Below are 27,213 nucleotides of genomic sequence, written 5' to 3'. Positions count from 1 at the left end.
AATGTGTGCAGCCGTTTCTCCTAAAACCAAGCCCAATTTGGGATTAAGGTGACTCGGCTTCTTTGACTGTGAAATGGGTAGGCTGCCCAAGAAGACAATTTATCTCTCGATGTTTCTTCCACCCCCAAGATCTGTGATTTTATAGATTCACTGGGAAGGTCTATCCCAGTCAAGACTCAGTGTGTCCACCTGGGATGGAGCTCAGCAGTCTGGGAGCTAACCAAGGAGGAGTGGTAACAATCCAAACTTAGTTTTGGACATTGCACATTTTCTGAGGAGCTTTGAGACTTCTGCCAGCTCCCAGACATTTGCTGCAGTCAGAAAGTGAGCAGAAAAGGGAGGAGGCTATAAAGATCTGGCTACTTGCAGATGAAGTTTTCTAAGAGCTACATCCGGAGGCAGCAGCTAGGCAGTGATTCACATTTCAAGTGGTGTTTTGAAAAGGAGATTATTAGCAACCACAGATGTGACCAAATCTGTCCCCCGATAATCTATCTATCACATTTATCTAAATCCCACACTCAGCCCCCTGGGACTATTTGCAACATTTAACCGGAATGATCCCAGGCCATGGCCAAGTCTATTCCCACTCATGAAGTGCTCTTACATCACTGTCTCATTTGCTCTTCTCCGTGGCTGTCAATGAAGATGAAGAAAATTCAGTCTAAGCCCAGTTCTATTCCCTCTGGGCCTCAGTTTTCCCATCTGTAAAAATCAAATACCTGCCTCAGGGGATGGAGGTGAAAGCAGAGTGAGGCCAACTATAAAGAAAGCACCTAGCACTACTCCTGAGACCACAGAGGCTCAACTGTCACATACACACATCACAGCACAGAATACCCAGCAGATACAACATGTACACCACACCTCACACCACAAATGCACACCACCACACACACGCACCCGCATACATTCTGCACCACACTATTTCTCCACGCCCACATCCCTGCAGACACTTCCCCTTTTTCTCTGTTATGGCAAACCCAAGGCTATCTATGATTTTAACAGATCCCAATATATGTGCAGGAATTCCTAACTCAAAAGATCAGTGTTTCCAGATTCCTGCTCTCACCAGTGTCTTTGAACCTGACTCCAAATTTCACACTGCTGTGAGCTGGTCCCCCTTTCGATAATCTCCATATTTATGGGCTCTTTCTTCTCATATATCTGGAAGTCCTTCCAGTTTTTCAGCAGGAGCCGATATTATTAAACGCTGGGGTTACTCTCCTGCAGTGCACGGAATCCAGCCTCTCTGAGGCCCGGGAAAGAAACGTTACCCAACGGGATCTTCTGAGCCACAGGCCTCGCTAAAGAGATTGTGCAGCTTCTGAGCAGGAAGGAGTTTTGTGGCTGCGTCTAAACGAAACAGAAGTTGCTTTGTGCGCGCACACACACACACACACACACACACTCACAGATTAGGGAAACCGTCATTTTCCTACTCGCCCTCTGACATCAGCCACCTTCTCTGTAGCTGGTTTCTCTGCAGTCAAATTAATCCCTGGCGATGAAAAATGAACCTCTCCCCCACCCCTGCTGCTGCCTTTTGCCTCACGCCCCCAGAGAAGAACTTCTTCGCAAGGCAGCGGGTGAAGGTTTTTTTCCAAGTCACATGATTCAGGATGCAGGGGGAAGAATCCTTCTTGGAACCGAGATGGGCCCAGAACCGAGTCAGATGAGGAGAGATAAGGTGTGATGTGGGGAAGACTATATAAGAATGGACTCAAGTCTGCAGCAGGCACTCAACGGAGTGGCCCCCTCTCAAGACACAGCCATGCATGTGCCGGCAGGCTCCGTCACCAGCCACTTGGGGACCACTGGCCGCAGTTATTTCTATTTAACCACAGTCTCACTGGCTGTGTGTCTCATCTTTGCTGTGGCAACCATTATGGTGTTGGTAGTTCAGAGGACGGTAAGTGGATTCCTCGCGCTCACTTTCCTTTCTGATTTGTGTTCAGTTTTCCCCCAGACAGACATCTTTGGGAATAAACTAATAAATTTGTGGAGAGAAAGAGAGAGGGAGGGAGGCTATGCATCATGTAGAGAAAGGGAGAAAAGAAACAGGAACTTACTGCTTTCAAACAATTTGACTTTTTGAGAGAAAAAATTTCTTGGGCCATTATCTTAAAACTTTCCAGACTCCCATGAGCCAAGAGAATGAAGCCGGGCTGTTAGCCTTGAGAAATTCAGATTTAAATTGTGCTGAGCTTCTCACTAGTGTTAAGGAAGGAAGAAATAAGGAAACCTGATAACGTATTTGCACAACTTGTTGTCAGGTCTTCAAGGCCTTCAGACCCGATTCTGAGGTTCTATATTCTCACTCCAAATGTTCCTGAGATTTCTGAGGCCTCATCCACTGCCAAGAGCATTTTTAACTAGTCTGTTTCAGAGGCCAAGGTCTGTAAGGCAAGGAGGAGAAAGAGAAGACCTAGGCTGCTTAGCACTTTGAGCATTTTGGCGTTACTGCCCAGAAGACAAACTGAAAGCTTCCTCCCAAGACACCACTTTGAAGAACTTCGGGTATCACAACAAACAACACAGAGGCAGAAAGTAGACATGTTTGTAACACCTGATCCCTCAAAGACAGCTCAGAAAAGTAAAACTATGAGCAATTATGGGCACACACTGTGTAATCAAACTGTCTAAGATGTATTTTGTTTGAAGTAAAGGGTAAGATTTATTATGAAAATAGCATCAAGGAGGAAGCTTCTTCATACCTTAGAAAATGGGTGTTTACAGAGAGTCTACGGGGACTTATTTTATAGAAAATACTGTACAGATAGATCTTGCTCAGGAATTTTTTAATGAAGTCAAGCTTTTGTCAATTTTGATCTTTTAAAACTGTAACCTCCATATCCTGCCAAAGTCAGAAAACTTCTGTTTATTCCTTCATAGTTCCCTTTTTTCAGGGTATTGCAATCTTGCAGGACTTGCTCTGGTTTTCTTTCAGTTGTCTTAGGCCTAATACTCTGTTACTTATAGACTGTTAAAAAGAACCAGGTTTTCAAAGGCTTTGGATTCTCTTTCTCAAGTGTCATCAAGCTTTGAAATTTAAATGAAGCTCAGAGATTCTTATCAACACAAAAGTGAAAGAAAACTGCTCAGAATTGCTAACAATTCGATTTAGACAGAATTTATAAAAGAGCTCATCTACATCTACTGAGAATACTACTCTTGCAAACATTTTAGGGGTACTTTTTTTTTCAGTAGAGGCTCTACAGTTTTGGAAATTCTAGTTAGAAATAAACAAGAGGGGTCTCATATTATAGTGAAGGTCACTGAAAATAAATTCAAGTGACCTTTAAAAGTTATAATTAGAACAACTAAGAAGGGCAGGAGAGAACAGAGGAGGGCAGGAGAGAGGGAAGGAAGGATGGAGTAGGGAAGAGAAGACATGGAGGAGGGAAAATAAATGGAAAGAAAAGAGACTATGGGGGAGGGAGGCACTGGTGGTATGTAAACCTAGAGAGAAGTCCAGAATGGTCTGTATTTAAATCTCCATTTTAGTTCCATGATGGAACCAAAAAGTATGGATCTTTCTTCCTTGTTATTGTAAGTATGGAGAACATGAAACAGAAAGGGGATTGTGTTTGAGTTGTCCTCATGAGAAAACAGTGTCATCAAGACTGATTGTTTAATTAGAATAGAGTTCTCTTTGCCAATACAGTCACAGAAGCAATAAGAAACTTTGTTCCTACTCTTTTCTGGGGTCTGTAACTTTTTATGCATCCATTTCCTTGACTTACCCTTCAGATTGGGTATGAAAAGATTTACTTCGTAATCTGAGTGCATGGTTGAGTGTGCTGTGATTTCTTAACCTGAGAAATATCACTTACTTGCTCAAAAGCATTGTGACATTAAGTGTTAAGTGTTCTACGCAGATCATTTCAAATAATTTGTTCAGATATTAATTAGTTCCAAAAGCTAAATAGAAATAGTTCCCTGGAGCTTATAAGTGAAGGCTTCCTGAGGAAGAAGGAAAGATTCTGGACAGGTAGAACTCAGATAGATGAAGAAACTATGGACTCAAACAGAAGTTCTGGTAAAGAAATCAGTGGAAAAGACCCAAAAGACTTAAACTCATACCACAGTCATTAAAAATGAAATGGATTGATGACCACACAGCACTGTGTGTGAGGCTAAATAAGGGCAAGAGTGGTGAGCTATGGAAGTTGTTTTACTGGTCTAAGAAGTCACAGTTCTAAGTGAAAAAGCATGTGTGTAGAGAACATTTAAAACAAGATGATATAAAATATGGTAAATTATGGAAGACAGATGAGTAGGGCTACTATGGGGCTACAAATTAAAGAGACAAGAGTTTTTTCCCCAGACAGATTTAAGAAAAATTTCACTGGAAATAGGAGCTTCCAGTTGAATTGATAAATATGTATATTTCAAACAGATAAAGAAGGGAAATCAGAGGACCAGCCACTCTTGACCAGTGAGACAGCAAGAACATCAGATCCTTCCCTGTCATTAGAAAATCTGTGCATCCACAAATATAAACACACCACATTAACTGCTTAATCTTAAACCTTATGTTATTGACTTGATAGTATATCTTAGAGACTCTTCTGTGCCAATATGTGGAAGTCCAGCTCATTCTTTTGAAGAGTCTCCAAGTATTCTTTTATGTGAATACTTTATAATTCCTCTTATCCATGCCTAGTGGACACGCAAAAGTTTTTCTACATTGCCCTCTGTGCATCTCTGCAAGTATCAGTGGGATAAATTCCTAGTGACAGCGAGAGAATATGTAGTTTTCATTTCAGTATATATTGTCCATCTGCCTCCCTTATGTTCTTGAGACATTAAAAGTCCTATAAACAAAAAGATACTCCATCATGACATTATAGAAAGAAATCTGACTTATATTGGGTAAACACAACATACTACATGCGTATAAGTCAGAAGGAAATTTCACATAATTTATGTAGCAGAGCAAAAAGAAAAGTAATAAAATTTCTCTCATCTCCTCCAGAGACAAAGATTTATATAAGGAAATAGCTAGTAAGTTAACACCAGAAGTGTTTACATTTTAAGAGGTCCTGAGGTCTTCAATCTCAGTTATAAATCCAGACATTGGGTTTATCCAGCAACTGGAAAGATCCATTTATGTCCCAAAAGTTTGGAGCAAGGGTTCCAAATCATTAGGTGTTCAAGAAGCACCCTTTCTAGAAAGAAGAGAAAGAAGTTACCTCCTTTCCCTTCATACACAAAGAAAAATTTCCTTTTTCTTTATCTTTACAGCACGACTCTATACTTCCTCAGCAGTTGAGGCAGGGTATCTCATTAGGGGTGGTGATTTTTCTTGTCAGTGAGGTTTTCCAGTCTGCTTTAAAGCTCAGGAAAGGGGCATCGCTGGTGGTGCAAGGGGTTAAGTCTCAGCACTATGAAGCTATCAGCAGCCACTGCAGCAGGAGTTCCATCCCCAGCCAGGGAGCTACCCTCATGGTGCAGCAGACCTCTCCTTTCTCGCCCGCTGCTCCCCTCAGCAGTGTATTTCAGTAGATCTGCCTGTTCTGCTCCCCATTCTGTCTCTGGTGAATCCTCTCACACCTCTGGCCCACACCCCAGCTCTTGTATACATAAATAAATAAAAATAAATAAATCTCTCAGGCTCAGATAAGATCTAAGGGTGAGTTGAAATGGCCTAAGATATTTCTTTCTACCTGATGTCCAACGCATTCAATTAATCAGAGAAAAACTCAGGGGCAAGTCCTGTGCTGGACTATCAGGGGAGGACCCAAGTGGACAGGGAAGTATCTCTGTATGCTGGGAATTCTTTACATTGGGAAAATAAGGCTTAAACACCCAAGAGCTTGAGTTTGGGGCAGAATAGCACAAAATTCTAACAGGCCAGAGGGGAGGGGACAATCTCCACTTAGGATGTCGGGAGGGTTTACAGAAGAGCTGGAACAGAAACCTGCCTCCTCCAAGAATCTGGAGGAGGGTCACACCTTAAGTCCAAATCTTTCTTTGAAAAATTTCAAACCTAGAGAAAAATAGAATTGTAAACACCCATATAATATTTAACATAAATTGTGTTAATATCTTGTCATATTTGAGGGCTTTCTACATATAAAATAGTTACAGTCAGCATGACCTTTTCCAATATATATTTCAGTATCTATCTTCCACTTACCCCAGTGCTATGAGCGGAGCCAAGGAAGTTCATGTTAATTCCCTAATATCATCTAATAACAATATATATGCATGTGTGTATACACATATACACACACCTGTTTTTTTTAATTTCCCTATTTGTCCAAAGATATCTCTTATAGTTGTGCCATGTTATTATTTGGGGATCCAGAATCCAATTTTAGGTCAAACACAATTTTTTTTAATCTCTATTTTAGTCTAGAATGTTGCTACTTAAAGGGTGGAACACCTTAGAAATGCAGAATCTCAGGCCCCATTCCAGACCTACTGAATCAAAATTTGCACTTTAACGAGTTCCCCAGGTGACCTGTATGTGAGTTAAAGTTTGAGAAGCCATGACCTATAATCTCCCCTGCCATTTTTGTTTGCTTTTCATGACTTTCTTGGGCCAACTCTCCTATGGGACAGTCACATTTTGGGCTTGTGTTAGTGTTTCCATGTGATTCTGTTGAGAGGAAACATTTTTGGCACATATAGTACATAGTTAATGCTGTGAACGATGATGTTTAGTCACTTGGTTAAGTTGGCTCTCTCTTCTCCAAATGAAAACAACAAACTTTTTTTTTTTTCTTAGTAATAAGTAATCTATTGGGGCAATACTCTCTGCTCAGCAACTTTGGCATTTCTTGACAATCCTTGTCTGCTTCAGCTCATGCAGACAGGGTGGAAGAATAAGGATTGCCTTTTTCTATCATCCCTCCCATGTTCATGGTCTGGCGTTATTCTGTAGGGAACTCTCCCTGGGAAGGCTGGTGGCAAGCAGATGGAGAGGGGCATTCCAGGTGAGGCAAAAGAGACAGTCCAGATTAAGGCAAGTCCATGGGAGGCCAGCGGTGGTGGGGCCAGAACAGAGGTCAGTTCAGACCGCATATGTGAGTAGCAGGAATTAGAGCTGGGGCAAGACAAGCTTATAGAAGAAAAGGAAGAAGCCAGGATGCACCCCCATCTTCAGACTAGCTCCTAAACATTTTATCTGAGCTCAGCTTCACATTCAGCCTTCTGTAGCCATTTCTTATGGCAGGAAGACCTCCAGTGATCTGACTGCCTGTTAAATGATGTTTTTAAGCCCCTTCAAAGTGTGGTCCAGGGCCCAGTGCACTGGCATCATTAGGAAGTTCGAGAGAAATGCAAAGCCTATAGGTTCATCTTAGAATTGCTGAATGAGAATCAGCATTTTAACAAGATCCCCAGTAGGAGAAGCTCTGCTTTGAGCCACTCTGATCCAATTCCATTTTTGCTAACCATATCAACCAAAGGCTGCCAGTAAAAATAATCTTTTCCTGGTGACTTTGTATTACTGCCATTCACTTTGCTGTCAAGTCTCAGGAGAGAATTTTCAGACCCAACTTCACCATGCTCCCCCTAAAGAGGCAGAGGAGCATGAGTTGAAGAACCTTGCCTTCCAAGTCAACAAAACTGAGCTTGAATTCTTCCCCTGCTATTCACCATCTGTAGGACCTTCTGTAGTCATTACAGAATGTCTTACTCAATCACTAACTTGAGTAAAGACGAAATAACACAACACAGCTAAAAAATTTTTTTAAGATTTATTTATTTATTTATACAAGCACTGGGTACAGTCAGAAGCACGGGAGGTTGAGAGAATTCACCAGAGACAGAGTGGGGAACAGAACAGGCAGACCGATGAAATACACTGCTGAGGGGAGCAGCGGGCAAGACAGGAGAGGTCTGTCAAGTCATGTGGGACCCTCGCCAGCAGCCAGGGATCAAACTGGTGCTGCAGAGGCTGCAGGCAGCTTCACAGCCCAGCGCTCAACCGCTGCGCCACCAGGGGAGGCCCAAGCTAAATTTTTAACCTCAGAGGATTAAGCACCCTCATTAAGTGCTCAGTCATGTTAAGTTGAAAATAAGAAAGGTATTCCTAGATATTCAGAGCCTCCACCTTCCACGACAATGAAGGTCCACAATGAAGGGGCTAGGAAATGCCCTGGGCATATTCCAAACTTTGGTTGCCTTTGATCATTTAGAGTCAGAGAGGACATCTTTTGTTAAAACCAAACTTGGAACCTGATTACCCCTGCACATCAGTGCTCTGTAAAAAGAAACAAGTCTTTCAAGATATTGGGGGAAATTAAGCACATTATTAGAATCAAGAGAGAAACCAAAATGCTACCATTTTCAAGCACTTGCTAACAATTTAAATGCAATATTTTATTATGTCTGCAATATCCCAGTGAAGGGAAGGATTATTACATTTCTAATCACAATGATTAAAGAAGATGAATAAACAAAGGTTAACGATTGGGATTGGGTTGTTCATTTCACTGGGGATAAGCCAGTTAAACATGAGAATTCCTCCCTTAATTAAAGAAAAATTATTGGGGGATAGCCATCTGATATCTGGAGTCTGAAACAAAAGCAGTATACTTAAGAAAGTGTAGCTGGTTGGTTACCATGGAGATGAAGTTTCCTGAACCAGTCAATGGAGCTGAGAATGACAACCTGGGAGGGTCCATAGCTAGCGTCTGTGTCTAGCCTATGTACTATGTACAGGAAAGCCAAGTTGCTGAGCAAGAGGGTTCACATTTCCCCAGCCATGTCCCAGATGCCTGGGTAAGATCTGGAAGAGAATTCTAGAGCTAGAAGAGAATTCAATAAGGATTTGAAGGGCAGCACTTAGCATAGTACCTAAGACAAATTTTAAAATCATCATCTCTTTATATCCTGCTTCTCCCAAATGCAAGGATTGTTAATGAGAGTGCAGAGAAGGAAAAGATGAGCTTTTCTATTCTTGACTTCTGCAGATAGCATCTCTCCAAGAGCAGTGAAAAGGGCACTAGAGAATTTCAGTCCAGGATCTGCGACTGACTCATGAGTATCTCTGTTTCCTCTTATGTAAAATTAGTTTCATGGACTAAAAGGTGTCTCAGTTCACCTCTGGCTCTGATTCTCTGATCTTGTCTCACAGGCAGCCAGGGGACACTATGGAGAACTCATCCCAGGAACTCTTCAAAATAGAAATAGTCTTGGATGCCCTGGGTCCTGGGTAAAATTTTAAGCAACAGGTTTCATTTCATACTAAGGTGCTTTGTTTTGACATCCTCTTATCTTGAATTAGAAAAGCAGAAAGCCTTTCAATGACACACAGAGGTCTCCCTTGACCCCTCAGTAAGACTTAGGTCCTCCACCCAGATATTATCTCTTACAATTTTTGCTACTCAAAGTGTGTCCTGGGCCAGGAGCACTGACATCATCTGGGAGCTTATCAGAAATACTCACAGGCTCCACCCTAAAGTTCAAATACTCTCTTGAAATACTCTCTTTTCCTTCATAACTCTTATCACACCTTGCCATTCTACTTGTATATTCATTTGTCTATTTTAAATACAAATGCTTAAATGACTAAGCCATAATATCCACAGCACATCTTGCAGTGACGAAGGCAGCGGTTGCCCCACTGCAGGTACTCACTCAGCAAGTGCAGAATGGAGGGTTCTCTGTATTTCCCCACTGCTAGCAGCCTCTGGGGTAGTTCCACTGGTTTAGCTGTCTACCTCCTCTCATTTTCCCCGAATACTTTCCAGAAAAGCTGACACTTCCACTGTCTTTACAACATACTTAAATGTCGATGTTTTTCTTATGCATTTGCACATCACAGGAATGTCTGGTAGTACTTTGGAAGAAAATTAGGTATCAAATTTTGAAATGCTGTGTGTTGCCTTACAAAGGCAATACAGAGGGGATTTTTGTGATGTCAGGTTTTCCAACGAACTGCGTGCGTAACTAAGAGACCACAGCATAGTTAGGTCAAGAGCTTTCAGCAAAAACTCTAAAATTATAAAATATTAGACCAGAGAGGAAAGGACCTGCCAGGCCAAGTTCACTGTTCTCTGAAAAGCTGAAGCCCAAAAGATTATATGACTTCACCCATCTCCAGAGCAGTGTTTTGCCAGGGCTTGGCCTTCAGGAGACTTCTTGACTTACTCCCACTCCCTTGGCCTGCAACGGCGATCCATTTATCAGAAAAGGAGATGTCAGAGGAAGGCAAAGGACAGAGGCCCTGGGAAATGGTAGAACAAGATGGCAGATAGTCCTAGGTATTCATATAGAACACTCAGAGAATAAGATGTGGGAAAGGGTAACTTCTTGATCTGGCAAAGGTTTCTAAATACTCATATTTCATTATTCATACTTCAGTCTAATGCATTATAGAAGATCCCACCCTGAGCTGGTCAAAATATGAGTAAGAGACTTCAATGCTTATTGGCAGGACATCAGAAAGGTGTCTCCATGACTGAGTGGGGGAGAAGGGGGAAGGGATATCAGGATCAGGGGAGTCATTAGGAGTGACCAACCATGCCCATCTGCTTCTGTTGCCTCCTTCCTCAGAACAGGTCAAGATTTCCTTTACATCTCTTCTAATATCCCAGTCTGGAGATGCCCCCTTCAGAAGATAATGTTTCTATTCTACCAACCTCTTACTTATTTGTATACATACTTATGTATATGCCTATGTTTATTACATTTGTTTTTATTACATTTGTATTTATTACATTATATATATATATATATATACACTGTTTACTATGGTAAATGAACAGTGTGAATATAGAACTATCTAACATAACTGAGTATACTTATGTTACATATTTAAAAACATGTCTCTATCAATTCAAAAATAAACTTATAAAAAATTCACAAGGACCGGGACCCAATTTAATTACCTGTCATATCTTCACAATGTTTGGCAAATACACATTCAGTCAATTCAGAATTTCCAACCACAAAAGAGATATAAATATACTGTCCCCAGGTATGTTTAACATACACCTTCACGTTTGATGAGTCAAATAGGGGGAAAAAAAACATATATTTATATACTACACATGACTGTTCTTATGTTGATGGAAAGGGAGAAAAATAATACATGCAGAAGTGAAAAACAAAGCACTGGACTGGGAGTCAAGAGTTCCACATTTGGACTATCAAGCTACTCCTAAATTCATTCTCCTCTCTCAGTCGCTGGTTCCTCCCCCGACAATGGATAATAATCTTTGTCTTGTGTTTCTGATAAACAGACTGTCAGGCAAATGGATCAGAAAGTCCACTGCGAACTATGTCAGCGAATTAACTAATTAAGATTTAAGAATCAGTGCCTCCCAGGTGGCACAGCAGGATGAGCGCAGCACTGTGAAGCTGTCCACAGCCTCTGCAGTGCGGGTTCAATTCCTGGCCGGCCAGGGAGATACCCACATGACGTGGCAGAACTCTCCTGTCTTGCCCACTGCTCCCCTCAGCAGTGTTTTTGGTCGTCTGCCTGTTCTGTTCCCCACTCTGTCTCTGGGGAATTCTCTGCCCTCTGGCGCCTCTGGCCTGTACCCCAGTTCTTGTATAAATAAACAAATCTTTAAAAAAAAAAGATTTGAGACTCAAATGGAAAGCAAATTCTAAATTTTTCAGTGTGTTGATGACAAAGGGGGAAAGAAAAGTGGTTTCAACTGGATGTCATCCTCACGCTGCTCTTTTCCTTTTTTTTTTTCTTCTAGGGCTCCATTCCCAACCCACCGGACAACTTTCCCCTTAAAGGAGGTAAGACCTTAGCATTGGGAGTAAGTGCATATTGAATCATTCCTAGCACATCATAACTAATTATGACCAACACAGCATGACGGTGCCCAAGAGAGGAGTGGGTGGAGGTGGGACCAATTGGGGCTGAGCAGAGGCATCTTGATTCATCTCAGCAGCTTCTGACTACCACTCTGGTGCCCACAAGTCTCCAACCAGCCCTCAGTGACCCCATGAATGAAAACTCTACCTCAGGCACAGGCTGTAGCAAGGGCAAAGACAGGAACACAAAGCTTTGTGTTAAAAGCTTAAAATCTGGAGCCTGACAAATGTAGGTATGAAGCTTAGCTCCACATTCCACCTGGGAGCCTCAGTCCCTTATTGATGAAAAGGGAATAATAATATCTACCTCATTAAGGTATTGGAGAAGTGAATCAAATCTCATCCATACACTGCTTAGCATGGCGACCAGCACACAGTAGTCATTAAAGAATCGGTAAGAGCCAAAATGCATAGTGAAAATAGACCTCATCACCTTGCCAGTCACTGAAGTCACTAGTTAATTCACTAGCCCCAGAGGGGTCATATGCAGAGTTAGGTTAGTACTGAGGATGAAACACTTTGAGATCATTTGATGAAAGTTTTCATTGCACCGAGGAAGAAAAGCAAAACCCAATGTCAAGGCCAAAGGTCATATGAAGCCCGACCTAGAATCCAGATGTACTTGTCTCTAATCCTGTGTTCCTTCTGCCCAAGGACATAAATCCCATCCAGTCCTATAATATTTAGAAACTAGATAGCAAGTACAACTGGAAACCTTGCAAGCTGGAAGTGAAAGAGAAAGGGCAGGTCATCATAGGCACCCAGGTATGGTACCTGGGCACCCTTCTCAGACCAACAGCATCACCCTTGCAGCGTCCTCAGACACCTGTAGTCATTATTTTCCTGCTGTCTTGCAGAGACTTTGAAAATAAGGGCCAAAGGCCCCAAACATACAAGGCTTCTGGATCTTTCAAGGAGGGTGAATAATCACAGCTTTGTCAACAATGTTAACCCTGGCTAGAATTACTTACCATGTGACCGCATTTTCCATAATGTCTCTGTAGACAGTTGCATTAATATAAAAAGCAACATGTTATAATGCAGAAGTCAGCAATTTTTTTCCGTGAAACCCAGACAGTAAACATTTTAGATTTTGCAGGCTTGAGGTCTCTCTGCAAGCCAACTCTGTTGTTGTGCAGAAGCAGCCACGGATTCTGTGAAAAGAGTGGGCATAGGCATGGGTCTATAAAACTTTATGAAAAGAATGAGGTGGTGGCTGGATCTGACCCACAGACCAGAGCTTGCTGACCTCTGTCATGGCAATGACACAGCTGTGGAGTCAGGACATGTAACACAGATTCTTACTGAGTCTTGCAAATAATCAAATATGCTGGTAAATGTCATATTTTCTCCCCATTCCTACCATGCCACCACCACCTCCCTCCAGATTTTCAAAATGAGACCAGAACTTTTCATATCGGGGTGGGGGGGCAACCTTTAACACGAACATGATCTCAAAGATGAGGACAGTGCCAGGCAATGTGACCTCAGGCATTCTGGAACTCAGGCTCCACATCTGAGAGCACTTTTCCTGAGAGTAAGTCCTTTCCTACGTTTTTGGTGTTAATGCATCCTTCCTTTTACAACATGACACTCACATCGATGGAAGTTAATTTGGTTTTCGCTAAATTATTTTGTTTAAATGGTCACAATAGGCAAAATAAAAAGGTGCCCACTCTATATATCAGTCACTGAATTTTCTTTATGGGCTAAGTTTCTTTGGTCCACGAAATCCAACATCTTGGGGTCTAGGACTAAATCCCTTGTCAGATCCCTTTTTTATCTGAGTCATCAATATGAAGACCAGAACACAAGCAAATACAAACCCAAGCTTAGTTCACAAGTCAATGTTTCTGCAGCCACTTAAAAAATTACTAAGAATTATTCCCACTAGAGACTATGAAACATGATAAAGACCTTTACACACCCCACTGGGTTGATATTAGCCTCCATTCTGTGAGCAGCAACTGAGGCTCACTGGTCCCATGGTACAGCTGAGGAGCTGAGGCCTAAGAAGCAAGGTGATTTGCCCAAGGTCACCCCAGGAGTTGATGGCAGAGCAGGGGTCAGAATGCAGGATTCTTTTCTTTCTCTCTGCCTAATGTGCTTTAGCCTGATGTGCTTTGATCCCTGTCTTTCTCCAGCTTTTAATGCAAATCTGCATCCCTTTTTGGGGGATCCCACTAGGTGACACTATTTATTGAAAGATAATCTTGCTTTACCCAAGAATTTACTCACATGGAAGTAGCTGCAGTAAGAATGTTTCTTCCCCATGACAAAGCAAAGCAATCAACTATACCCAAGAGCAGAAAGCCAGCAGTTAAGCCTGTTGTCATTTTTAATTTACGCTTCTCTTAACTTGGCAAACAGTAGCAGAGCATAGTAGAAAGAATATTGCCTTGGAACAAGAACTAGGCTTTCAGAAATAACCCTTGTACCAGCAGGCTATGTGTCTCCAGGAGAATCTTTCCTCCTCCATGGGCCTCATCTAGAACCCAACAGCAAGGTGTTAAATGAACTGGAACCTTTGACACTTTACCAGACCATAATTCCTTCCATATAAGTGTAGAAAAGTCTAATAATGATCTTGAGTCTGAAGCCACAGCAACTTCCCACAACAAGCCCTGATTAAATAGGCACAGACAGAAAATCATCCCTTCTGAAAAACACTGCAAGACATCATAGGCAGAGGGCAGCCATCCTCCAGCAACTGCTGGAGAAGTGGCAGCACGTGGTTGTCACTGGGGCAACAAAGGCAGACACAGCAGCTCTGCCACCAGCTAAGGGACTTCCTCCACCAGCAGCTGGAAACCAACAGCAGCCCGAGCTGAGAAGAGGACCACATGCTTACACTAAAGTAACAAGGCAGGATGACACTTAGCTGCAGGCAAACCACACCTTTTTCACAATGAAAGGATTTTCATTCCCAAAAAGCCCCCTCTTCCTGGTCCACAGCACATGGCTACCTTACATCTATCCCACTGAATTCAGAACTCAGCATCCCCTTCCACAGGGGTTCAGCCAGGACTGTGAGCAGGAAGAGCACTGGGGACTAGTGGGGAGAACCAATCACCACATGTCCTTCCACCTAGAAAGTGGAGATCATGAGGCTTTCACATAGAGTCCTACAGGGTGAAATAGGACAGCAAATACCACCCTTGTCTTTCACTCAGCTGAGCCTTATGCTACAAGTTCACTCTGTTCTTTCCCATCCAAATAAAAGGGCTCCATCTACATACTTGGAGAAACCAAGGATGGCTGCATGGAAAAGGAGGCTACATTTCTTCTTGTCTCTGCTTGTTCCAGTCTTCTCCTTCTATCACTTTCTGAATTTCACATATGCTCATGTTCTGTGGTTTATTTGTCCAAATCATAGACATCTTTGCCTTGATTTCCCCAAGTACCAACAGCACTCCACCTATGTGTAGCACAGTGACAGAGGGATGTCACTGGTAAGTGAAGCTGGTAAGGCAGCATTCCAGAGTGAGCTCAGCAGGTGATGCAGAACTGAGAATCTGACCTCTCTGTCACTCCAGTTACTAGGGATTTCTCAAGGGATGGCTCTCTACTGCAGGGTTCAGTCCTCAGCCATACGTACTGACCTAAGGCTACGTCCTTTCCCCCACCATACATACAGTCCCTCACAAATCCTGCAGAAATTAAAATTCTACTGACTTTACTTTGCAGAATGATATTTGTTGCCTTGGTCTCACCCTTAGGCCTTCCCAACATCCCAACAACCAAATGACAGTTCTTACCAGCATTGGAGGAATTCTCTAGACAATGTTTACATCCACGCTTCATTTATTCTCTCACTACATAGGCACAAAGATCCGGCAGAGTGAAATAAGGAACATAACAGGCCGTTCCCTCCGTGCTGAGCATGGAGCTTTGTGATGCACTCATGCCATCCTCACAATAAGCTATTCCTACTTAGAGGCAAAAAACTGGAACACACAGAAGTTTATGGACTTGCCTAAGTTTGAACAGTAAAGAGTGGGGCAAGTTCTCAAAATCCAGGCTGACCTTTTTGCTTAACCAGTATTACACTGTCAGATGTGCAGTGAAACTCGGGACCATACGTCTTTCCCAGCCCTACCTGTTCTCCAAGGCTGGGAATCCTTCCAATGCTTTTTATCACTCCTTTGGCACCTGCTCCCACAGCTGCTTGTTTTCTCATTTCTGCAGCATGTTCCCTGCTGTCAAGTTCTGGATAGAGAGGCCCATTGAGCGACCACACATGTGGGTTTGCATTGGTGGCGGAGGGTAGGAGGCATCAGCAGCCTGTAGCACTGAACTGGAGGCTACATTTAAGCCCTAGTTTTGCAGCTATAGGGTCATGAGACCTGAGATGATTCCTTCCCTCCCCTAGCCTGCCAGGTAGAACACACCTGTCTTCCCTGTGAATGTCATGTGGTCCTTAAAATCCAGAGGTTACTGGAGCCCTGGGGAAGTGCAAACAGTGGGTCTACCGTGTATGGGTCCTGAAGCCCATTGAGCACAGCCCCTTGCCCCCACCCCTGCCTGAAGTCAGTCTCCAACTAGAAATGAGGCACAGAAGGCAGAGAACTGGATGGAGTTTTGGAATACCTACATTCCAGTCCTGGGACTTGAAGCAACTCACCTTGCTTCAAGGGACTTGAGTCTCCTGCTTTCTCACACATCAGGAGGGGTGGAGGCAAGCCGAAGCTAACCTCGGGATGGCACTTGCTCTTAGTATGACATTTCAGGAATCAGATATCTTTGGAGTCTTTGATGATTTTACCAATCTAACATTTTACAATTCTTGCATGACTTAGAAGATTGCTTTCCTCTCCACTTCCCTGCCCTCGCCCACTGCCACCTATATTAAAAGAGATCAAGCAGAGCTATCTCCCTGTGCAAAGTGAACCCCCAAAAAAAACAATAAAACTACCCATTTGAAGGCAAATTAAAATTAAGCCAAAGAGGCTGGCAACTCACTAAGCCCTGATGTCCCAGGACAGCGATCCAGATGGTGCAGCACCACGCGGATGCCAAGTTGGCAGCAGAACAGCCTCCCGTAGGCTGAAAAAACCAAGACCTCACTTCTATCAGAGGAACTGATCTGACTCTTGATTGCCCAATCCACCAAAAGCCTTTTATTTTTTTCACAGCCAGGGGGTACTTCTGCTCAGGAGATAAATTGCTTTTCAAGTATTCACAGACCTCAAAGAGTCTATTTGCTTCTCCATTTACTTTAAACACTCACTCAAACCCCCTCTTAAGCTGTCTTTACTTAAGGCAGACCTAATAGGAGTCAGGACTCGCTCCACAAGATATGAACTAGAAAATGGCCCGTTCAGAATCGAGTGGACTAGGTCCTGGGGACCAGAGTACTAAAGCAATGTAGATCTAACCCACCCCATCCCCAACTGTCACCAGGAGGAGAGAGGGCGGGGGACGAGAGGGTATGTGAAGGAGGGAGGGCTGGATGGAGAGAAGGTAGCCAAGGAGGAAAGTCTGGAAAGGGAAAAAAATCCAGGTCACTGAGATACAGATGGAAATTTGTACATGAATACCACAAGTCTCTGAATCCAGAGGAAATCCCTGTTGCCCTGGAGCAATGCAGTCTTTCACTTGGGGAAGGAAGAAGGAAAGAGAGGGAGGAAGTAAAGGAAAGACAGGGGGAGGGGAGGGAAAGCAGGTCTAGTCTTCATCTGGCATCATTCTCCATTTCATCTGAGGTCTCTGATGCCACATGTTGGCATCAATTCTAGAAGTCAAGCAGTGGAAGCGCAGCCCAGGGAATGGAAGTGCATCTTTGTTTAGTGTCCTTTGGGTGGTGGGCACCAAGCTCATTCTTGTGCATTAGCTCATTTAATTCTCCCAGCCACTCTACAAGGGAGGCTATTATTTGCACTTTGGCGAGAATTCAAAGAGGCTGAGTGACTTATGTAAAGTCACTTCATGAGTAGCAGAGGTGGAATTTGAACCCATGTCTGCTAGATCTCAAGCCAAACTTTCTAAGTGTGCTGTCATACTTTTGCCTCTCTAAATAGCTAGGAAGTGTTGGGTTGTTTTTTTGTTTTTTTTAAGTTATAAAAAAGGTTAGTAAATTTGACCAGACAACTCCAGACTTGCTTTACCTTTTAAAGTGTATACCTTGGGCCTCCCCGGTGGCGCAGCGGTTGAGCGCTGGGTTGCGAGGCTGCCCGCGGCCTCTGCGGCACCGGTTCGATCCCCGGCTGTTCCCCGGCCACCGGCAGAGGGTCCCGCATGGCGCGCGGACCTCTCCTGCCGCCCGCTGCTCCCCTCAGCAGTGTACTTCGGTCCTTCTGCTCTGCTCCCTGCTCTGGCTCTGGTGAATTCTCTCGCCCTCCAATTCTCTCGCCCTCCCGCGCTTCTGACTGTACCCAGTGCATGTATAAACAAAACAAATAAATAAAGCATGCCTCTATAAAAAATAAATAAATAAATAAAGTGTATACCTTAAAGGTGCTTCTTAAATACTCCCCAATAATAACAATTCAACCTGCATTAGTAAATGAATTCCAAGGAAATATCTATAGAGTTAACTTATATACTCAAGATAGGATAACTTGCATACTCAACAGGTCAGGATTAAAAAGACTCCCAAATCCCAAGGAGTCTTTCAGAGAGTCAAAGGAAGTCCAGCTTGACCTCAATTTCTATTTATTGATCCTCTCTATGTGCTTAACACTGAACATACTGGGATGGGTGCTCCCAAATGGTGCTTGTTAGCTGCTCTTGTCTAACGAATGGCCCACACTGGAGTTCATTTCTCCATCGCCAGTTGGCCTAGTGGCAGCAAGGAAAGAGTCAAGTTGAAGTCACCTGAAATGACCCTTCGGTTAAGGATTCACTTTGATTCCAATGCTACTGGTCGGTGGAAAGACTCTCCCCTAGATGTCACTGTTGGGATCTCCTGGACATTCTGCCAGAGGATGGAGCAAAGCAGCCAGCACATGGTAAATTAGTGATTAGGAAATTCCTCCCTTACAGGAAGAATTAAAATATCTTCAACAGATGGAAAGAGTACCCTGCACACTTTCCTGGAAGCATTGGATGGCCTCAAATGTTTACGTGCATGATTGAGAAACTCCCATCTGTCAGATAATGCCATGAGCCTTGTTTTAATGAGCATTTCATCAGTCAGACCACTCTGCTAATGGGCATTACCAAGCTGGAACAACTAGGAAAAGAGAGGCAGGGGGGGCCCCTCTAAGCCCCATGCACACTGGCCCCTTGGCATCTGCAATCTCATTGCAACCTCACAATATCCATGCATTTAGAGATGTGGGAACTGAGCAACAGTTAGGGGCAGTGACAGGTTTAAAGCCAAAAGACTTGACTAGAGCCCAGGTACAGTTATTGATGTGCACTCTGTCTTGTCCTGTTATCAATGTTGCTCTGGAGATGGGAGGTGCTTGGCACTCAGACCACATACCATCTGGCCAGAATGCCTGATGTGGCTTATATTGCCACCATAGAGCCACCTTGGGTGGTGCTGCATCTTTCCAGAAGCTCACTTGCCCCTGACTGGTGACTTGGCAGGGCTCAGCACACAGGCCTGAAGTGGCCTGCTAGTAGTCTCCCCAACAAGAGGGCATCCAGGAGGCTCATTAGTGCTCTATTTCCCAGCCCCTCCAGCTTTCTCATCCATTTTCAGCCCACTATCTATGGAGGTTACAAACCCACATTTTCCTGCACTTTATCTTCCCTACTCCATGGAAAGTCTAGAAGACAGGGGTGAGAGTCCTGCATGAGGAGTCAGGAGCCCTGTGTCTGAATCCATCTGCCACTAACCTACTATGGGCTCTTGGGCCAGACTTAGTCTCTCTGGGTTAGCTCTCCCTCCCTCAAAGACCCTACCCGTAAAGATGCTAGTTTAACTTAGCATCTAATAGCCTTTTCAGGTCTAACATTGTAAGATCTCAAGGTGGAGTCTTGTCTCAGGTTGCCATTATTTTAGTCACCTTCAGCAACCTCTTCCCCTACTCCCCCTGTCTCTTGTCCAACTAGCTAGGAGGGTTTCATTAACACGTATTTCTCCCCAAGTTTCAAAAATAAAGTCCACAAATGCTCCACAATCCTTGTAGAGGTGGCTGAAGTTTGGGAAAATAGCTGAAAATCTTGCCCATCTGGAGGCCTTAGTTCTCAGAAGAATTCATGAATAACTTGAGATGTGTGAAGGACGGAGTGTCCCAATGAGGAGTAAGGCATCCAATGATCTGGTCCTGCCTCTGCCAGGAACTCACTGGTTGACTTAGGATAAGTCTGTCATGGGCATAATGTCAGGGAATACATGTGAAATGTGGCTGACAAGCCTAAATCAGGTTAGCTCTCGGGAAAGTTCCATTTCTGCAAACCATGCAAATGCTTATGGAAATAAGCTGTTCATAACTTAGATGATCTCTGGAGCTAAAATGTTCTATTTGACCACTTTGGGTATCTGGAAATCTGAATGTGTGGAGACAGTCTCCTACCTGAGGTAGAGTAACATGTCCACAGGAAAAGACAACTGGGGCTGGGACTGACTTTCCCCCACTGTAACAGATCTAGCAGTGTATGTAGCTGTCTAGACAGCCTGCTAAAATAAACCAGAAGGCCACTTCTAGATCATCAGATCCACACACTTCTTTAGACAAGCAGGGCTCAAAGAGGGGGAATTCCTACATTCTAATCCAGGCTGTCAATTCAGCCATGACTTGCAGATAGTTCTTACTTACTCCCCCCAACTGTTCAGCTTACCTAACTAAACCCCTCCAGGCATCACAATCCGTTGGGAAATGAATCAAACAGGAGTGTGCTTTGGCCCTATGTTCCCAGCCTTCAAGAGCCCAGGGACATTATGGATTGCACGTAACAATGTTTTTTTATAACTCACTCCTTCCTGTCTTCACAACTGAACAAGAAAATCCTACCATGGATTTATAGGGTAATAGGGAGATTCAGGTCATTGGTCTCATGCCCCATGGAATGTTTATCTAGCTTTTGGCAAGCATTTCCTGCCCCTGAAAGCAACCCAACCCATCTCTGAACAGCAATGACTGGTCAACATTTTGAGTGGCCAGCACTGACTTTGTGTGAATTGTGTGTCCTTAGTGGAGGCCTTGCCATGGCCTCATCTGACAACTGTGGATGCGAGCAGTGTTAGGCAATAGCTGAGTGCTTCTCCGCCTTCACACAGACTTAGCGGAACAGCCTTATTGTTTGGGCCTCACAGAGCAGGCCGCTCTGTCTTCCTGCTCTCGACCTTGTCCAATGTTAAAAGCCAATGAAATGTGCCCTCCTCTGGCTTCATCTTCAAGTTCAACAGCCCCGTTCCATCAACTCTTCCCCTGTCCTGACTCCCAGTTCCTTTCTCTTAGCCAGCTCTTCCTAAAGGGGATTGATTACCTGTGTTTCTCCTTTCACTTGAAATATCTGAAAGATTCTTTAAGAAAAACTACAATACACCATACCATTTGACTTCAGGAAATGCAAATGCTTCAAAACAAGGCTGTTTTTTTTTTTTTTTTTCCATCCTTGGGTTTCTCAGAATTACAACTGAGGTCAACCCACCAAACATGCAAAGACCAAAGGGAAAGGAGAAAAAGAAGGTGCATGTGTGAGAGGCAAGCCCTGGCTTGTCCTTGTACAGCTACCTGTTTACAGAAGCTCACCTGATAGATGCCACCCCAAGTTGTATTGATCGTATGAGGGGTCCCCAGCCAATGAGCAGTGCCTGTCTTGGCATGATGTACTGGCCTCAGCCTAGGCATCAGTCTTATCTCCCATCGAATCTAACCTAACCAACAGAAGCATGGGGAAGGGAGGCCAGGTGTTATTCCAGCCCCAAGGGGAAAGGCCCGCCCAGCATCCCCGTTCACCTCACTCAAGTCTTAAGAACTTACCCAACATCCAAAGGGAAATAAGAGAGATGGACGGGGTGATTCAATTCAACAAACATTCACAGGGCATCTTCTGGGCTGGGCAGTGAAGAAGGATAAACAGTGTCTCTGCCCTGAGGGTTCACAAACAGGCAAACAGAAGCAAAGGTCAGAGGACGTTTCGCAGACATGATTGCCCAATTGTGCTTTGAACAAAGAATAAGCAGCTCGGTGAAAGGGGCAACTGCAAGCAGAGAGAAGAGCAGGCACCAAAGTGAAATGGCAAATCAACCCGGTGTGTTTGAGGGTACCACAGGGTCACAAACTCCAGTAGAGGGGTCGGCAGTCTACTAGGGCAACAGAGTCAAGCAGCCTCAGTTTGAATTTCCACTCTTCCCCTGACTAGCTGTTTAAAGCCTTGGTTTCCTTCCCTACCAGATGGAAATTGTTATAGCAGCCTTCTCCTGGGGTGGCTGGTGAAAGAGTGCAGGTAACATGGTTAGCAGAGTTCCTAGAAAGGAGCTATCCCTCAATATTAGTTATTATCACTATTATTACCTCCAGTACTACTGCCACTCCTAGGACTAGAGGAAGGTAGAGGGTAAGACTGGAGAGTTCAGTGAAGACCAGAACACAAGGGAATATGAATTCCAGGTAAAGGAGCTTGGCCCTGGTCTGCAAGTACAGTCAAGTCAGAAAGGGATCCCCAGAGATAAGGGAACCCAGATGTGCTTCCATTGTGACTCCTTCTGAGCCCATGTTCCACAGCTTTCAGTTCCTAAGTTCATCAGCTTTCATCACCAGAGATCTTTGCACTGGAATTTCTTTATGGACTGGAAGCAGATACAAGTGAAAACTGCCCCCTGTGTCTGCTTGGGGTACCTCCAGTAGTGGACTTGTTCAGACAGTAGAGGGGACTCTTCATTTAATTTTCAAGCACTACACAGCCTCATGGAGTTGTCAGGAAGGCCAGGAGGCCTGACTTTCTCCAACCTGGGAAAAGAGGGTTGAGAGCTTCACAGATGCTACTAAGAGATCCAGTGAGGGTGGATCACTGGATCACTACACCAAGGGTGTAGCTGCTTCATCTGAAGGAGTCTGTAGCTTTCTAGTTTCTGGCTGAATGATCATCCCAGGTGACATCATCAAAAAGATGTGTCAGGTCATAGATTTCTCAGTCTTACAGATAGGGATACCAAGGTCCAAAGAGAAGGGATTTGCCCTGCAGACTCGGAATTCACGATGCATTGCCACGCAAGAAATGTATAACCTGATTATTTGCATCTAAACTATCTATCATTCTAAGAAAAAGTTAAGCCACCATCATTAGAAAATAATATTGAAAATATTTTTGTTCCTAAATATTATGTTTCCTCTGCTAAGGAAGGCCCAGGTACCAGGCTCCCTGCTTAGATCTTTTTAACCTTCTATCCTCTTAAAATTGAGTACACACATGTTCATTTCTATCGATTAGCAAAATGGACTCAAGGAGGAACCCTGGTCTCTGGAATCAGACAGTCATGGGAGTGAATCTGAGTGTTCCCAGCCAGTCCCTAGCTTGTATCATAGACCATTTCCAGGCGTAAGGTCTATCCTTGCAGAGTTACTCTGAGAATTAATCAGCTAAACATTTGTCAAAATACCTAGACGAGAAAGAACGCAATATACTAATGTTGTCCTTCTGACTATGGCTGCTTGGCTGAGTGTCATGGAGCCACACACTTAATCTATCTGGTTCCCAAGATTTTTCCATCCATAAGGGGACTTAATAACACTGCTGTCACAGACTTGCTGTGAAGATGAAGTGGGGTGAAATATGTAAAGGCACAGACTAGCTCCTCACACATATAGGAATCAATCATGTTTTCCATCCCCCAAATTCCACAGGCTTCTGTAAAAGTCCAAGTGGAAGCAACCAATTTCCAAAAATCCTGAAAGGACTTGATGGCAAATGAGAAATAAACACATTTTCTTTTTGCCTCCCAAATGGAAACAGAATAATCACTATCTACAACACAAGGTCATGGAAAAAAGAGCTGGTGTTTTCCAGGTTCCAGAGCAGATAAAGTTATTTAATGATGATCTCCTTATTTTTAGGAAATTGTTCAGAGGACATCTTATGTATCCTGAAAAGGGCTCCGCTGAATAAGTCATGGGCCTACCTCCAAGGTCAGTAACCAAATCCTGGGATCCTAACCTCCTGTGGTCCTTCTGAAACCTCTGACTCAGAGGTGGCAGAAGAGGTCTGTGGTCAAATAGAACCTGTGAATGTCTTCTCCGTGGCCCACGTGCTACTCTTCATAACTGGAGTTTATGTGCCTCAAGGGGAACAGGGCAAAGTGTCACTCTCTAGCTACACTGTCTCAGCACCGGAGATGCTTTTATATTGCCTGCCTGGCCTGTGAATGTACTGGTCTCCCATCCCAACCGCCTTCTCCATTCAACCACCTACCAGTTGCAACCAAGTCCACAGTACTTTTCCCTGACACAGGGGAAATTCTTCATTTCGCCTCTACCAAGTTATTTATTCACCAGGGAACCACAAAATTGCCTTGACCCCAGATTGACAGCTTAATGAACATGTGGGCACAGGGCCTATTTGCATATTGCAGCAAACCTCAGGTAAGAGGTCCCTTATAAATGAAATAAGCAATGCTGACACTGACAAAGAATAAGATACTGGGGAGATGGTCGACATTCTTTGAATAGCCATTCTGTTTCTTTTAAAAATTCAGTTTTGCAATTAGATTAGTTCTCACTCCTACACTGAATTGCAAAGAGGCTAAAAGGGAAAGCACAGGGACAATTAAAACTAAAGTACCAGCTTTCCAGTTCTGACCAGTTGCATTGATTTCTACTTGTTGGGACTTGGCTTCTGACATGAGCCTATGCGCTTAGTGGTCCTGCTAATTCTCTGCTTTTCCATGAATCCCAGGCGGGAAGAGGCCCTTAAAGTGTATGTGAGAACCCTGCACGATTGTTTGACCATGCTCTTTAAGAAAGGAAGACATCCGGGCCTCCCTGGTGGCGCAGCAGTTGAGTGCGGGGTTGCGAAGCTGCCCGCAGCCTTGCAGCGCCGGTTCGATCCCCGGCTGCTCCCCGGCCACTGGAGGAGGGTCCCGCGTGGCGCGCGGACCTCTCCTGGCTCCCTCTGCTCCCCTCAGCAGTGTACTTCGGTCCTTCTGCCTGCTCTGCTCCCCGCTCTGGCTCTGGTGAACTCTCTCACCCTCCCGCGCTTCTGACTGTACCCAGTGCTTGTATAAATAAATAAATAAATCTTAAAAAAAAAAAAAAAAGGAAGACATTCAAAACTTCAGACAATGACTGTTTAAAAGGATGCACCTTAATGTGAAAATCCTGATACCCAATAGGTTGCTAATTGAACAAAATTAAATATCACATCTCTGATATTTTGCACAAGACATACCAAAAAGGATTCCTTCATTGACCAAATGCTCACTGATTGAATAAATGAATTTGTGGGCGATATGGCACAGGAGCTTACAGTCTGCAAAGGGGTAGATAATGCTATAATAATAGCAGAATAATATAATAATTAAGTGAAAAACAATTCTATAGGAATTGCCTTGGTGTGTGTTGACCCTCCAGCTTGGAGTAATAAAGAAAAGGAAAGGCGGTAGCTTTTACCTGTGTTGTGAATAATAAGTTGTCTCTAGAAGGAGGGAAATGGAAGCTGTTCCACATGGTTGGAAGAGCAGATAATATTGTAGAAAACAAGGATCTTGAATGGGGAACCTTGAATAACGATTTTAAATTTTCTAATTTTCATCAGAAATTTACTCACAATTTTTTTCTCCTTCTATTCTCAGTATCAAAGTATATAAACCAAACCAAGTTGTCCTGGAACAAAGATGGCATCATCCATGGAGTCAGGTATCAGGATGAGGATCTAGTGATCCAGGTCCCCGGATTGTACTTCATCATCTGCCAACTGCAATTTCTTGTGAAATGCCCAGAACATTCTGTTGACCTGAAGCTGGAGCTTCTCATCAACGCAGAGGTCAAAAAGCAGACACTGGTGACTGTGTGTGAGTCTGGAACGCAAACGAAAGCCATATACAAGAATCTCTCTCAATTCCTGCTGGTCCAGCTCCAGGTCAATGCCACTGTATCAGTCAGGGTGGATAAATTCCAGTATGTGGACACAGACACCTTTCCTCTTGAGAATGTGCTGTCCATCTTCTTATACAGTAGCTCAGACTGAATCACTTCTCCTGCTCTTCAGGAAGAAAGCGCTCTCTACTGTATAGGACTCCATCCATCCCAATGCTTGGGTAAAAAAACACATTAGACCACAAAGAGACTGAAACCACAAAGGGTATTAAGTAGTGCATGTCTCCGTCTCCTCTGTCTCTTAGGAAGATACAGTTCCAGGGTTAAAAGCGTTTTGAGTGAAGTATCTTTCAGATAAAAGGCAGGGAGTATCAAGGTGTGGTGCACAGAGCTCCACATGGGAATAAGAAGGGATGGGTTTAGATCCCAGCCCAACTACTAAGTCACTGAATGACTTAGACTTATTTCTTTGCTTTTCCTGGAACTCTGGACATACACCTAAAAAATAAAGAAACTGGATTTGAATCTTTTCGAAGTCTCTTCCATCTCAGAAAACCAGGCTATCTTCACAAAACTGGGAGCCACATCCCAGGTAGTGTTCTGGAAACCCTCATGATAGTATAAAACAGACGATAGGATGGCATCTGGCTGCCTGTCACCACAGCAGAGTCCGAATTTGGGGACAAGGTACCTTGCAATAGTGTGAATTGTAGGATCGAAAAATGTGTAAAAGATGGGACTGCCAAGCTGACCGTCCCAAATCTTAGAGGCTTTCTGGGTATTTGGAAAACCACCTGACTAGGCCTGAGTCCAGTGCGGTTAAGAGTGACAATACATCAACAACCGACGACTTTTGGTTTTTTTATCAGGAGAAGACTGCACATTCAGCAAACATTCAACCAGCATGCCCTGGTGAATGTGGTGCAGCCATTTGGCCAGGAAACAGCTGCTGCCATCACCCATATGACCCCTGTTCCCTGCTTCAAACACTCTCAGGACACCATTTTTGTGGAGCATTTTTAAGGCCCTACAGAGTTGTTGACCCACATGCTTACCCTGACAATGCAAAGAAGGACTTCTGACCAATGGCCGCCTACTCTCCTGATCCGGGCACCAGGAGAATTCTCCAGTCACAGAAGCCTCTACTTCTGTCCATCACCTCCAAAAGAGCAACTCATTTCCTTGGAAAAAAGGATGCTCTATCTTGAAGAGTAAACCCCCGAGATTATGCTTTGGCGAGAAAGGGCCCTTCACTGCTATGCCAACAAATAAGGAATTGGAGCAGAATTTCATTTTTTCTCAAGAAAAGGGAGAGTAAAAAAAGGAGAAAGAATTCAGGAATGTTTGTTAGAGAAAGACAAGAAACAATTTTAAAGGGAAAAATCCCTGGTGTGTATGAGAGGAACTTGGGAGAGTAAAAACGGTTAAGGGAAAAGATTAAGTCACTAGGTGAGCAATGTGCAGTGCCAGCCTCCTGCTAGGTCTCCTCTTT

At 43.8% G+C, this 27,213-nt stretch overlaps 1 protein-coding gene across 1 annotated transcript; it reads left to right on the top strand.

Annotated features, from left to right (window-relative positions):
* Positions 1-1,717: 1,717 nt before the first annotated feature.
* TNFSF8 (TNF superfamily member 8) lies at positions 1,718-25,872 on the top strand (the record flags this gene model as incomplete). Its single annotated transcript, XM_084239050.1, has 4 exons — positions 1,718-1,912; positions 11,673-11,715; positions 23,745-23,816; positions 25,478-25,872. 4 exons carry the CDS (start codon positions 1,718-1,720, stop codon positions 25,870-25,872), a joined length of 705 nt encoding a protein of 234 aa, XP_084095176.1.
* Between the last annotated feature and the right edge of the window lie 1,341 nt (positions 25,873-27,213).

The sequence above is a fragment of the Talpa europaea genome, assembly GCF_964194135.1.
Source record: "Talpa europaea genome assembly, chromosome: 7".
Classification (NCBI taxonomy): Eukaryota; Metazoa; Chordata; class Mammalia; order Eulipotyphla; family Talpidae; genus Talpa; species Talpa europaea.
Note: the sequence above shows the minus strand (reverse complement) of the source record. Positions and strands in the feature narration are given on the sequence as shown.